The 12,712-nt window shown below is 44.3% G+C and overlaps 1 protein-coding gene across 3 annotated transcripts in view; it reads right to left on the bottom strand.

The window, feature by feature from the left end:
- CEP89 (centrosomal protein 89) overlaps window positions 1-12,712 on the bottom strand; it is a 99,157-nt gene that overhangs the window by 78,449 nt on the left and 7,996 nt on the right. For all 3 annotated transcript variants that reach the window (XM_054464678.2, XM_063657494.1, XM_063657495.1), the window contains 2 exons: window positions 8,068-8,226; window positions 1,757-1,943 (listed from right to left, as the gene is read on the bottom strand). In XM_054464678.2, the coding sequence (XP_054320653.1) occupies window positions 1,757-1,943; window positions 8,068-8,226 (346 nt within the window). The remainder of the gene's footprint in view (window positions 1-1,756; window positions 1,944-8,067; window positions 8,227-12,712) is intronic.

The raw sequence follows: 12,712 nt of genomic DNA on the forward strand, positions 1-12,712 counted from the left end.
GTCTCTGTAGGTCACTGTATCTCTTTCTTCCAAGGGAAATATTGTAGCAAGCTTTCCCTCTAGAATAGTGGAGTGATATGACTCTATGTGTAATATCAGTCCAAAATAACCAGCCGGCAAGTGTGCGAGTGAGGAGCAGTAGGACTGATTCTGAGCCCTGCAGAGCTCGACAGGAGCACCTCCCTCCTTGGGGCTCTGGCAGTGTCTGCCTATTCCAGAGCTGCTTGCTATGAGAAACCTAATTCTATATGTGAAAGTCTGTGTATGTGGGAAAATGATGGTGAGTTCATGAAACAGCCACATAAGGATCCCTCAAAATAAGCTCCTGAAGACCATTTAAAATGTGCTTTAGGGCCAGGGGCATTGGCTTATGCCTGTAATCCCAACACTTTGGGAGCCCGAAGCAAGAGGATTGCTTAAGCCCAGGAGTTCAAGACCAGTCTGGCTAACATAACAAGACCCTGGCCCTATAGAAAAAAAAAAAAAAGCCAGTTGTGGTGCCATGTGCCTAAAGCCCCAGCTACTCGGGAGGCTGAGGTGGGAGGATCACTTGAGCCCAGGAGGAGGTGGCTATAATGAGCTATGATTGTGCCACTGCACTCCAGCCTGGGGACAGTGAGACCCCATCTCAATTTAAAAAAAAAAAAAGTGTTTTAATATAGTAGAGGCTAATTAATATACATATAATCAATACTGGTGTAGCTTAATGCTGCCGGTCTATATGTACAGACACTATGAATAACACACTATAATGGTGGCTAAAAAAAGAAAAAGGGGCTGGACACAGTGGCTCACACCTGTAATCCAGGTACTTTGAAAGGCTGAGGCAGGTGGATCGCTTGAGGTCAGGAGTTCGAGACCAGCCTAGGCAACATGGAGAAACCTTGTCTCTACAAAAAGCACAAAAAATATCCAGGCATGGTAATGTGTGTCTGTAGTCCCAGCTACTTGGGAGGCTGAGGTGGGAGGATCACTTGAGTCCAGAAGGTTGAGGCTACAGTGAGCTATAATGGTGCCACTGCACTCCAGCCTGAGGGACAGAGCAAGACTCTGTCTCAAAAAAAAAAAAAGAAAAGAAAAAGAAAAAGAAAAGAAAGAAAAAGATAAAAGAAAAAGGGATATGGTGCTATATTTTGCCATTAAAGAAATGTCATTATCTAGTTTCCAAAACCCTGGGAGCAGTTTAAAAATCGAGATTCGCAGAGCAGCTGGAAGTGGAGAAGTATGTTTCCTTGAATCTCTCTGTGTGCAGTTCCCTGATGTGTGACAGGGCAATGAAGGGAATTCCTCAATGAGTCAGTGGGGGTCAGCTAAGATAAATGCACACAGGAGTTAGAAACGGGAGCGCTCATAGTAAGCACTCAAAGCACATCAGCTCCCATTGAGAGACGCATGACGACCTTCCCCATCAGGCACGAATTTAAAGAAAGGTTGCAGTGTGCAAAATGATACCATAAAAGTGACAGGAAATTTAGCTTCCAAGGTCAAAGAAAAGAACAAGATTGCTAAGCTGTGAATGGAAGTCCACATTAACAATATGAAGATGTTCATCTTTGTTTTTACAAGATAAAGGAAAGAAGTTTATGTTTTAATCTAACCAGATAGAAATGAGGCTGGACACATTTAAAAAAATAAGCCCCAAAGCAAATGCTATCAAATGCAGAATAGAGAGAAGAAATCCTTAGCAATGCACTAATTTACCAAAAGTTAACATCAGGGTGAATGTCAAGAAGAAAACTGGGAACATAGAAAACACCTGATTTCTGTGTGGCACAGCGTACAGGTCATCACTGTGGCCTCCTCTGTCCTCCTGGGCACTGACATCCCCCAATTCCTTGCAGCTGGATGACAGCTGAGTTTCAATGTCCTCTTCGTCCCCATAGTCCAGTGTTTCAAAGGATGGCAAAGAAGATCTTCTTCCCATCTCACTCTGCCAATTTGGTCTGTATTAGAACATTCATGGGGAAAACAAACAAAAAGTCACTTAACACTTGACACTGATAAATACCATGTATTTTTTTTTTTTTTTTTTTTTTTTGAGACAAAGCCTCGCTTTGTCGCCCAGGCTGGAGTGCAGTGGCGCAATCGCGGCTCACTGCAAGCTCCGTCTCGCGGGTTCACGCCATTCTCCTGCCTCAGCCTCATAAGTAGCTGGGATTACAGGCGCCCGCCACCACATCTGGCTAATTTTTTTTTTTTTTTGTATTTTTAGTAGAGATGGGGTTTCACCGTGTTAGCCAGGATGGTCTCGATCTCCTGACCTCGTGATCCGCCCGCCTCAGCCTCCCAAAGTGCTGGGATTACAGACGTGAGCCACCGCGCCCGGCCAATATCATGTATTAAATGCACTGCCTCTAAGTCCTTATCATAAATGTGTGATACTACAAAGTACACAGAAGCTAAAAGATTAAATTTTCCACCGTCCCTTCTCTTTGTACACTCGGCATATCCTTCTAGTTTCTGTTTTTGGAGTTACTGCATACATATACAATTTGCCTTGTTATGAATAAGGGTTTTGTTTTTTGTTTTTTGTTTTTTTTTGAGACAGGGTCTCACTCTGTCTCCCAGGCTGGAGTGAAGTTGTCCAATCATGGTTCACTGTAGCCTCAACCTCTCTGGGCTCAGGTGATCCTCCAATCTCAGCCTCCCAATAGCTGAGACTAACCATGCCCAGCTAATTTTTGTATTTTTTGTAGAGACGGGGTTTCACCATGTTGTCCAGGCTGGTCTCGAACTCCTTGGCTCAAGGGATCCGCCTGCCTCAGCCTCCTAAAGTGCAGGATTACAGGCATGAGCCACTGAGCCCAGCCTGTTGTTATTATTATTGTTATTATTATTTTGAGACAGAGTCTCACTCTGTCACCCAGGATGGAGTATAGTAGCACAATCTTGGCTTACTGCAACCTCTGCCTCCCGGGTTCAAGTGATTCTCCTGCCTCAGCCTCCTGAGTAGCTGGGATTACAGGCACTCACCACCACACCTGGCTAATTTTTCTATTTTTAGTAGAGATGGGGTTTCACCATGTTGGCCAGGATAGTCTCAAACTCCTGACCTCAAATGATCCGCCCACCTCGGCCTCCCAAAGTGCTGGGATTACAGGCCTGAGCCACCATGCCTGGCCCCAGCCTGCTATTAATAAGTATTTTTATTTTTTAAATTGAGATAGGGTCTCATTCTGCCACACAGGCTGGAATGCAGAGGTGCAATCTTGGCTCACTGCAGCATCCACTTCCCCAGCTCAAGTGATCCTCCTACCTCAGCCTCCCGAGTAGCTGGGACTACAGATGCACTCCACCATATCCAGCTAATTTTTTGTTTGTTTGTTTATTTGTATTTTTAGTAGAGAAGGGGTTTCGCCATGTTGCCCAGGCTGGTCTCTAAACTCCAGAGCTGAAGTGATCCACTCACCTCAACCTCCCAAAGTGTTGGGATTACAGGTATGATCCACTGTCCCCAGCCTATTAATAAGTTTTTATAGTCAACATTTTAAAAGGTGGGAATCCACCAGATATACCAGCTTAACCAGCCATTTTCCTTGGTTAGGTGGGGTTTTTTTCTTTCATTTTCCATTGTTGTAGATAACCCTGTAATAAACATCTGTGTGCAGATAACCTCTACTGTATTTAAGGTTACTCACATAAAACAAACCGCCATAGAGTAAATTCTTTTTTTCTTTATCTTTTTTATCTGAGATGGAGTCTCACTCTGTCACTCAGGTTGGAGTGTGGTGGTGCGATCTCAGTGCACTGCCACCTCCGCCTCCCAGGTTCAAGTGATTCTCCTGCCTCAGCCTCCCGAGTAGCTGGGACTACAGGCGCCTGCCACCATGCCTGGCTAATTTTTGTATTTTTAGTAGACATGGGGTTTCACCACATTGGCCACACTCCTGACCTCAAGTGATACGCCCGCCTCAGCCTCAAAAAGTGCTGGGATTACAGGCGTGAGCCACTGTGTCCGGCCCATACAGTAAATTCTTGAGTCAAATGGTGTGAACATTTTGTGTCTACATGCATACTGCACAAAATCATTTCTCCAAGCTATAAATACACTGGTAATAATTTTCTAAAACTTGCCAAAACAACTTAAAACCCACTGTCTAAATTTGCATTTGTTACTGAGACTGAATGTTTTTCCATATACTTGTGTTCAGGTCCTTTGTCTGTTTTACTTCTGGTATGTCCATTCCAATTTGGTTCTTTTTTTTTTTTTTTTTTGAGATGGAGTCTCACTCTGTACCCCAGGCTGGAGTACAATGGCTCCATCTTGGCTCACTGCAAGCTCCACCTCCCGGGTTCACGCCATTCTCCTGCCTCAGCCTCCTGAGTAGCTGGGACTACAGGCGCCCGCCACCACGCCAGCTAATTTTTTGTATTTTTAGTAGAGACGGGGTTTCACCATGTTGGCCAGGATGGTCTCGATCTGCTGATCTTGTGATCCGCCCGTCTTGGCCTCCCAAAGTGCTGGGATTACAGGCGTAAGCCACCGCACCCGGCCTGTTTTCTCATTTTTTTTGTTGTTTTGTTTTTTTGGTTTTTTTTTTTTTTTGAGACAGGGTCTCACTCTGTCATCCAGGCTGGAGTGAAGTGACAAGATCATAGCTTACTGCAACTTTGACCTCCTGGGCTCAAGTGATCCTCCTGCCTCAGCCTCCCAAGCAGCTGGAACTACAGGTGAGCAACACCATGCCAGGATGATTTTTGTATTTTTTTTGTAGAGATGGGGGTCTCACTTTGTTGCCCAGGCTGGTCTCAAACTCCTGATCTCAAGCAGTCCTCCCACCTCAGCCTCTCAAAGTGCTGGGATTACAGGTGTGAACCACCACACTTGGCTTCCATTCCAATTTGAAATTACTAAAATTAATCTACTAAAATTAAAATCCTGACTTTGCTTTTACTATGTTTTTTCTGTTCTATTAATATTATTTTGCTTATATAAATTTCTTAAACATAGAAGTGATTAAAAAGGTTTTTTTACCTTCTAAATTCTTGGTGTAAAAGCAAATAGCAGTCATATCCCTGAAGAGGTGTGATAAGACTGGATACTGGATTTCATAGTCTTATTTGTGTGTCTATACAGTATAGCCCTTCATTCAATAGGAATTTATTTTAGTGTATGACTTAGGCAAGGCTCAAAGCTGATTTCTAATACTGCTAATCAATATAGCACTGAATCCTTTCCTTCCCCTTTGAGGTGTGGGACAGACTTTATTAAAGATTCAGTATGCTTATAGAAACACTAGGTTCACCTCAGGGAATTCCTGGGCACCTGTGTATCACTCAACTAGTCCTACAATGTTCTTGCTACTTTATCTATACGTTTTGAAATATGACAGGGCTGGGCCCAATGGCTTTTTATTGCATCAATTGAGGGGTAGCTGTTGGGATGTTCGTGGTTAAAATATAATTTCTGGGCTCTGACTGGGTTGCTTTTTAGTCTCTTGTTTTTAGGGTTTGGCAAGGGCAGGTTTACCTAGGTTGATGGAAAAGTCAGAGATGGGGTGGTTGTGGATTTAATCGGAAATAGTTCTTGAAATTGAGTGTATGTGCGTGCACGAGCATGGCTCACACCTATAATCCCAGCACTTTGGGAGGCCAAGGAGAGAGGATCTCTTGAAGCCAGAAGTTCAAGCCCAGCCTGGGTAACATCAGGAAACCCTGTCTCTACAAAAAAAAAAAAAAAAAAAAAATTAGCCTGGGCTGGGCACAGTGGCTCGCGCCTGTCATCCCAGCACTTTGGGAGGTCAAGGTGGGCAGATCACTTGAGGCCAGGAGTTTTGAGACCAGCCTGGCCAACATGGTGAAACCCTGTCTCTACTAAAAATACAAAAATTAGCCAGGTGTGGTGGCGGGCACCTGTAGTCCCAGCTACTCTGGAGGCTGAGGCAGGAGAATTGCTAGAACCCAGGAGGCAAAGGCTGCAGTGAGCCGAGATCATGCCACTGTACTCTACCCTGAGTGACAGAGCGAGACTCTGGCTCAAAAATAAATAAATAAATAAATAAATAAATAAATAAATAAATAAATTAGCCAAGCACAGTAGCAAGCATCTGTGGTACCAGCTTCTTGGGAGGCTAAGGCAGGAGAATCACTTGAGCCCAGGAAGAGGAGGTTGCAGTGAGCCATGATTGTGCCACTGCACTCCAGCCTGTGCAACAGAATGAGATCCTGTGTCAAAACAAAACAAAACAAAAAAAATCCCCCTCCAAAAAAATAAAATACATTGGGGATAGTCCAGCACTCCTGTGGGTCAGACCATCTCCTCTGATGGTCTTATGTGCTTATTTTTTCCACTAAATTTTAGAACCATTTACTCATCTTTAGTTTTTATTCAGCCAAAGTATAATGTTTACCAGAAAAAAAAAAAGGTTAAATTCAAATATCTCAAAATGGTAGCAATACTTTTGGTCAAAACAAAAATAAAAACAACCCTAGAAGGAAATACCTTAAGTATTTATATAATACTATAGTAGGAAGGGTCTTACTAAATTTACAATTATTACAGAAAATGTAAAGAAAAAATGGATAGATTTTACTACATATAAAATACAGAATATTTAGTATATCAAAAAAGCCAACACAGGCCGGGCATAGTGGCTCACACCTGTAATCCCAGCACTTTGGGAGGCCAAGGTGAGAGGATCACCAGAGGTCAGGAGTTCGAGACCGGCCAACATGGCGAAATCTCATCTCTACTAAAAATACAAAAATTAGCCGGGAAAGGTGGCACATGCCTGTAATCCCAGCTACTCGTGAGACTGAGGCAGGAGAATCGCTTGAATCCAGGAGGCGGAGGTTGCAGTGAGCCAGGATTGCACCACTGCCCTCCAGCCTGGGCAACAGAGTGAGACTCTGTTTCAAAAAAAAGTCAACCCAACACAAAGGTGAATATATGTGACAATTAAAAAGGCAAATGTGGCCGGGCATGGTGGCTCATGTTTGTAATCCCAGCACCTTGGGAGGCCGAGGCAGGTGGATCATCTAAGGTCAGGAGTTCAAGACCAGCCTGACCAACATGGAGAAACCCCGTCTCTACTAAAAATACAAAAATTAGCCAGGTGTGGTGGCGTGTGCCTGTAGTCTCAGCTACTCAGGAGGCTGAGGCAGGAGAATGGCTTGAACCCAGGAGGCGGTGGTTGCAGTGAGCCAAGATCGTGCCAATGTGCTCTAGTCTGGGCAACAAGAGCGAAATTCTGTCTCAAAACAAAACAAACAAAACAAAAAAAAAACCCAGACAAATGTGATCATGGATCCCTACTCCCATCCCTGCCCCATGCACCCTTAGAGACCTCCAGTGTCTTCCCACCACTCCAAAGGCAGACACCAACCCTCTAAACAGGACACCAAAGGCACCCCCAGCCTGGCCCCTGCCCACTCCTCCAGCCCCATCTCGCATCCCAAACATCCTCCTTCCACTGCCGCCTGTGTCACATTCCCTCGTCTCTGTCTGGAAAGCTCATCCCAGCCCCACAAAGATCATGCCCAGCCCTTGAGCTGTTCCTAGATGATTCCTGTACATCCTAAGCTCTTCCCTCGACCCTCTCTTCCTCAGGAGGAAACCTTCCTGACCCCCTAGCCCTGTGTCAGCTCAAACCCAGGACAAGCAACAAAGGAAAAGATGATGAAGAAAAAAGGCTAAACTGCAGCTGCCAAGAAGATCAAATTAATGTGAATGTCCAGAGATACATGTGAGAGGTAAGGAGGGACCACTTTCACTGTTCAGGTTGCCGCACAAAGAAACTTACTACGGGCTGGAAGCAGCGCTGAATTCATTAGCTCTGTGCCGCTGTGAAAATGGCCAGGACCCATACAAGTCAAAATCTAACAAGATCCACTATGGAGGAAATCCAGATCGCAGAGCAATTAGGTCGCTGGACAGTGTCCATTTGACATTGGTGATGAAAACCCAGCGACTAAGACTCTAGTCATAAATACGTGCACGAGCACCCACACACCCACACAGGTACACATGCACACACATGTACTCATGCACACATACACGTAGAGACCAGGCTGAGCCTGCCCCTCTTCCACCCTCAGAGGAAGCAGAAGCGGCGATCTGGTACCTACCGAGGCCTCAGCTGTGAGGTGGTGGCATAGGGCTCGATGAAGCTGTCCTGTTCAACACTGCTGACATCACTCTCAGACCGGGATCTCTGGCGAGGCTGAGGAATAGCAACCGTTCGCCCAGTCAATGTTGTTGCCAGAATGGCTGCTGCCAGAGCAGATCTGAGGACAGAAACATCCCATGGAGATGGTGAGATGTGAACATTCCAGGTGAAGGCTGAACAAGATACACGAACTGATCAAGGTTTACCTTCTGCTGGACAGTGTCGACTGAGCATTTACTCTGCACCCATCATCTACCACAGGCCATCAGACAATCTCATTTGATTCTCACACAACCGTATGACTACATATTATTGTCATCCCATTTTCCATAGAAATTAAATGACTTGTAAAGATTACCTAGCCAATAGGAGGTAGAACAGGGCCTCTAATCCAGGCAGACACAAAAGCCTACATTCAAGTAGTTTTCTTATTAGAATGGAAGATCAGAATGGAAAAAGAAAATGAGATATAGAAAGACTAAAATATTTAAAAGGGGACTTTAAAAATACTTGAGAATTACTCAGCAATATTTTACAGGAAAGTTAGAGTAAACAAATTTATCCTCCTGCCTAAAACAGTAAAACAAGGCCAGGCGTGGTGGCTCATGCCTGTAATCCTAGCACTTTGGGAGGCCGAGGTGTGTGGGTTACTTGAGGTCAGGAGATCGAGACCAGCCTGGCTAACACAGTGAAACCTCATCTCTACTAAAAATACCAAAAAATTAGCCAGGTGTGGTGGCGTGCACCTGTAAATCCAGCTACTCAGGAGGCTGAGGTAGGAGAATTGGTTGAACCCGGGAGGTGGAGGTTACTATGAGCCCAGATTGCACCACTGCACTCCAACCTGGGCAACAGAGCAAGACTCCATCTCAAAAAAAAAAAAAAATAGTATAACAAAACAAAAGACCACCGTCCCAGCTTGCTGCCTAGGAAAATTTCCAGGTCACAGCACAGGGAGGAGGAACGGGTGGAGCCAGGCAGACTCCCTGAGTTGTAGAGATGGAGCTGAAAGAATGTGTAGGATAGAGTGCCGGAAAGGAGAGAACTGCACAGAGAGAACGAGGAGATCTGCAGAAGGTCCCCCAGTTTCAGTGGGATACAGTGCAGCACACAAGTGTGAGGAAATTACCCGATAGTGGAGGAAGAACCATTCACCAGGATCACAGGAGCAGTGCCAGGTGCTTACACATAGCCCAAGACAGCAGCTGCTCCCACCAGGAAGACTGAAGAAACCTGTCATTCACAAGACGCTGGGTACAGCACTCAGAAAGGTCTGGCCTCGGTACTGGGGAATAATTAGCCCTGGCTGAGCACTGCTCCACACCCCACCTAACAAATCATATAAGAAAGACCCGGCCAGGCGCAGTGGCTCACATCTGTAATCCCAGCACTATGGGAGGCTGAGGCAGGCGGATCACGAGGTCAAGAGATGGAGGCCATCCTGGCCAACATGGTGAAACCCCGTTTCTACTAAAAATACAAAAATTAGCTGGGCGTGGTGGCACGCGCCTGTAGTCCCAGCTACTCGGGAGGCTGAGGCAGGAGAATTGCTTGAACACAGGAGGCGGAGGTTGCAGTGAGCCGAGATCACGCCACTATACTCCAGCCTGGCGGCAAGGCAAGACTCTGTCTCAAAAAAAAAAAAGACCCAAAAGATCTGTTTCCAAGAAATTGAACTGCATCCCAGAACAAAGGTCAAGACGTTTTAAGGAATACAAAACTATCCAGCACTAAAGGTAAAATTCACAACAAGATCTTATATCCACTTAGATAAGCAGGCATGCAAAGAGACAGCAAACCATGACCTATAATGAAGACAACCATCAACTGAAACCCACTAAGAACTGAACACATATGTTAGAATTGGCAGAAAAGCACATTCAGACAGTTATTATAGCTGTATTTCATATAATCAAAAAGCCAAGTAGAGACATGGACAATTACAAAAAGATCCGAACTTCATGAGATAAAAATGACAACATCAGAGATAGAAAGTATACTGGATGGGATTAACAGATTATATGTTGCAGAAGATCAGTAAAATTAAAGGCAAAAACAACCAAAAACAACCAAAATGAAATGGAGATGAAAAAAAAATTTTTTTAAAGAGCATCAATCAGATGTGGGATAAAAACCACCATTTTTTATATTTTGGTTTTGGGGCTTTTTTTTGAGACCAATCTCACTCTGTTGCCCAGGCTGGAGTACAGTGGCGCAATCACAGCTCAGTATAGCCTCAACCTCCTGGGCTCAAGTGATCCTCCCACCTCAGTCTCTTGAATAGATGGGACTACAGGCACACGCCACCACACCTGGCTAATTTTTATATTTTTTGTAGAGATGGGGTCTGATATGTTCTCCATGCTGGTCTGGAACTCCTGGGCTCAAGTAATCCTCCTGCCTCAGGCTCCCAAAGTGTTGGGATTACAGGCACGAGCCACCACGCCCAGCTGCTGTTTTGTTTTAAATTACTATATTTTGGTGCAATTGTCACACAGCAATAAATAACTAATAGCCTCATCATCAAATGGTGCTGGAAAAATCAAATCTCCATATGCAAAAAAAAAAAAAATCATGGATCTATACCTTACACACTGATATGGTTTGGCTCTGTGCCGTTACCCAAATCTCCTCTCAAATTGTAAGCCCCACGTGTCGAAGGAGGAAAGTAATTGGATTATGGGGGTGGTTTCTCCCATCCTGTTCTTGTGACAGTGAGCTCTCACGAGAGCAGATAGTTTTACAAATGGTAGTTTCTCCTGAGCTCTCACATGCTCGCTCTCTCTCATCTGCCACCATGTAAGACATGCCTGCTTCCCCTTCCACCATGATTGTTAGTTTCCTGAGGATTCCCCAGCCATGCAGAACTGTGAGTCAATTAAATCTCCTTTGTTTATAAATTACCACATCTCAGGTAGTATCTTTATAGCAGTGTTAGAACGGACTAATACGCACACCATTTACAAACATTAACTCTAAATGGATTACAGACCTAACTGTAAAGCCTAAAACCGTAACACTTCTAGAAGAAAATATAAGAGAAAACCTTTGTGACCTTGGGTTAGGTAAATATTTCTTCAATATGAGATACTGAAAGCATGATCCATAAAAGAAAAAATTGTAAGCTGGACTTCATAAAAATTAATAACTTCTGCTCTTTGAAAGACACTGTTTAAGAGAATGAAAAGACAAGCCATAGAGAGAAAAGACTTGCAAATCACATATTTGATAAAAGACTTGTATTGATACTATATAACGAACCCTCAGGACGCAATAATGGAAAACAAGCTGGGGCTGTGATGTCTCCAGGAAACCCACAGTCTTCACCCAGGTCTCTGCTTACGTCTCCTGGATGAAAAATGTCATTGCCTCCAACTGAACATGATCCTGAGTCCAACAGCCTTCCCAAGATGGTTCTTAGATCTGCAACAGGACTTGTGACCAACAAGGAATGCCCAATTTTTATAAATGGGCAAAACATGTGAACAGATGCTTCACTAAAAAAGATATAAAGATGACAAATAAGCACATGAAAAAAATGCTCAATACCATTAGCCATTAGAGAAATGCAAAATAAGGCTGGGTGTGGTGGCTCACGCCTGTAATCCCAGTACTTTGGGAGGCCGAGACAGGTGGATCACTTAAGGTCAGGAGTTTGAGATCAGCCTGGCCAACATGGCGAAACCCCATCTCTACTAAACATACAAAAATTAGCCGGGTGTGGTGGTGCATGCCTGTAATCCCAGCTACTTAGGAGGCTGAAGCATGAGAATCGCTTGAATCCAGGAGGCGGAGGTTGCAGTGAGCTGAAATCGTTCCACTGCACTCCAGCCTGGGTGACAGAATGAGACTCTGATCAAAAATAACAGACTCCATCTCAAAAACAAAAAAACAAAAAACACACAATGAAATACTAGTACACACTCATGAAATGTCCAAAATTTTAAAAACTGACCAAGACAACCCCTTGTGCTCTTTTATTCTAAACCGCACCTATGAGAATGGCTTCCACAAAGGAGGGCAACAAGAAGGGTTGTTCTGTCATCAACAAGGTTGTGACCAGAAAGCACACTATCAGCACTCATGAGCACACCTATGGAGTGTGTTTTAAGACGCTGCCCCTGGCATACACAAAGAGATCTGGAAATTTCCCATGAAAGAGCTGGGAACTCCAGATGTGTACATCGACGCCGGGCTCAACAAAGCTGTCTTAGACAAAGGAATAAGGAATATCCCTCACCCTACCTGTGTACCACTGTCCAGAAAGCATAATGAAGATGAAGATTGATCAAACAAGCTCTGTACATTGGTTAGCTATGCAACTGTCACCACTTTCAAAAACCTACAGTCAATGTGGATGAAAACTAACCACTGACTGTCCAAGTTATAAAAGACCACACACACACACATGCACGCACTCACACGCATGCACATGAACACAAACACACACACACAGACACACACACACACACACATACGCACACACACACATACGCACACTCTGACCAAACCAAGTACTGGTGAGAATATGAAGCAACTGGACTCATATACTGTTGGTGGGAACATAAATGGGACAATGACCTTGGAAAATAGTTTGACAGTTT

Source organism: Pongo pygmaeus, chromosome 20 (genome assembly GCF_028885625.2).
Source record: "Pongo pygmaeus isolate AG05252 chromosome 20, NHGRI_mPonPyg2-v2.0_pri, whole genome shotgun sequence".
Classification (NCBI taxonomy): Eukaryota; Metazoa; Chordata; class Mammalia; order Primates; family Hominidae; genus Pongo; species Pongo pygmaeus.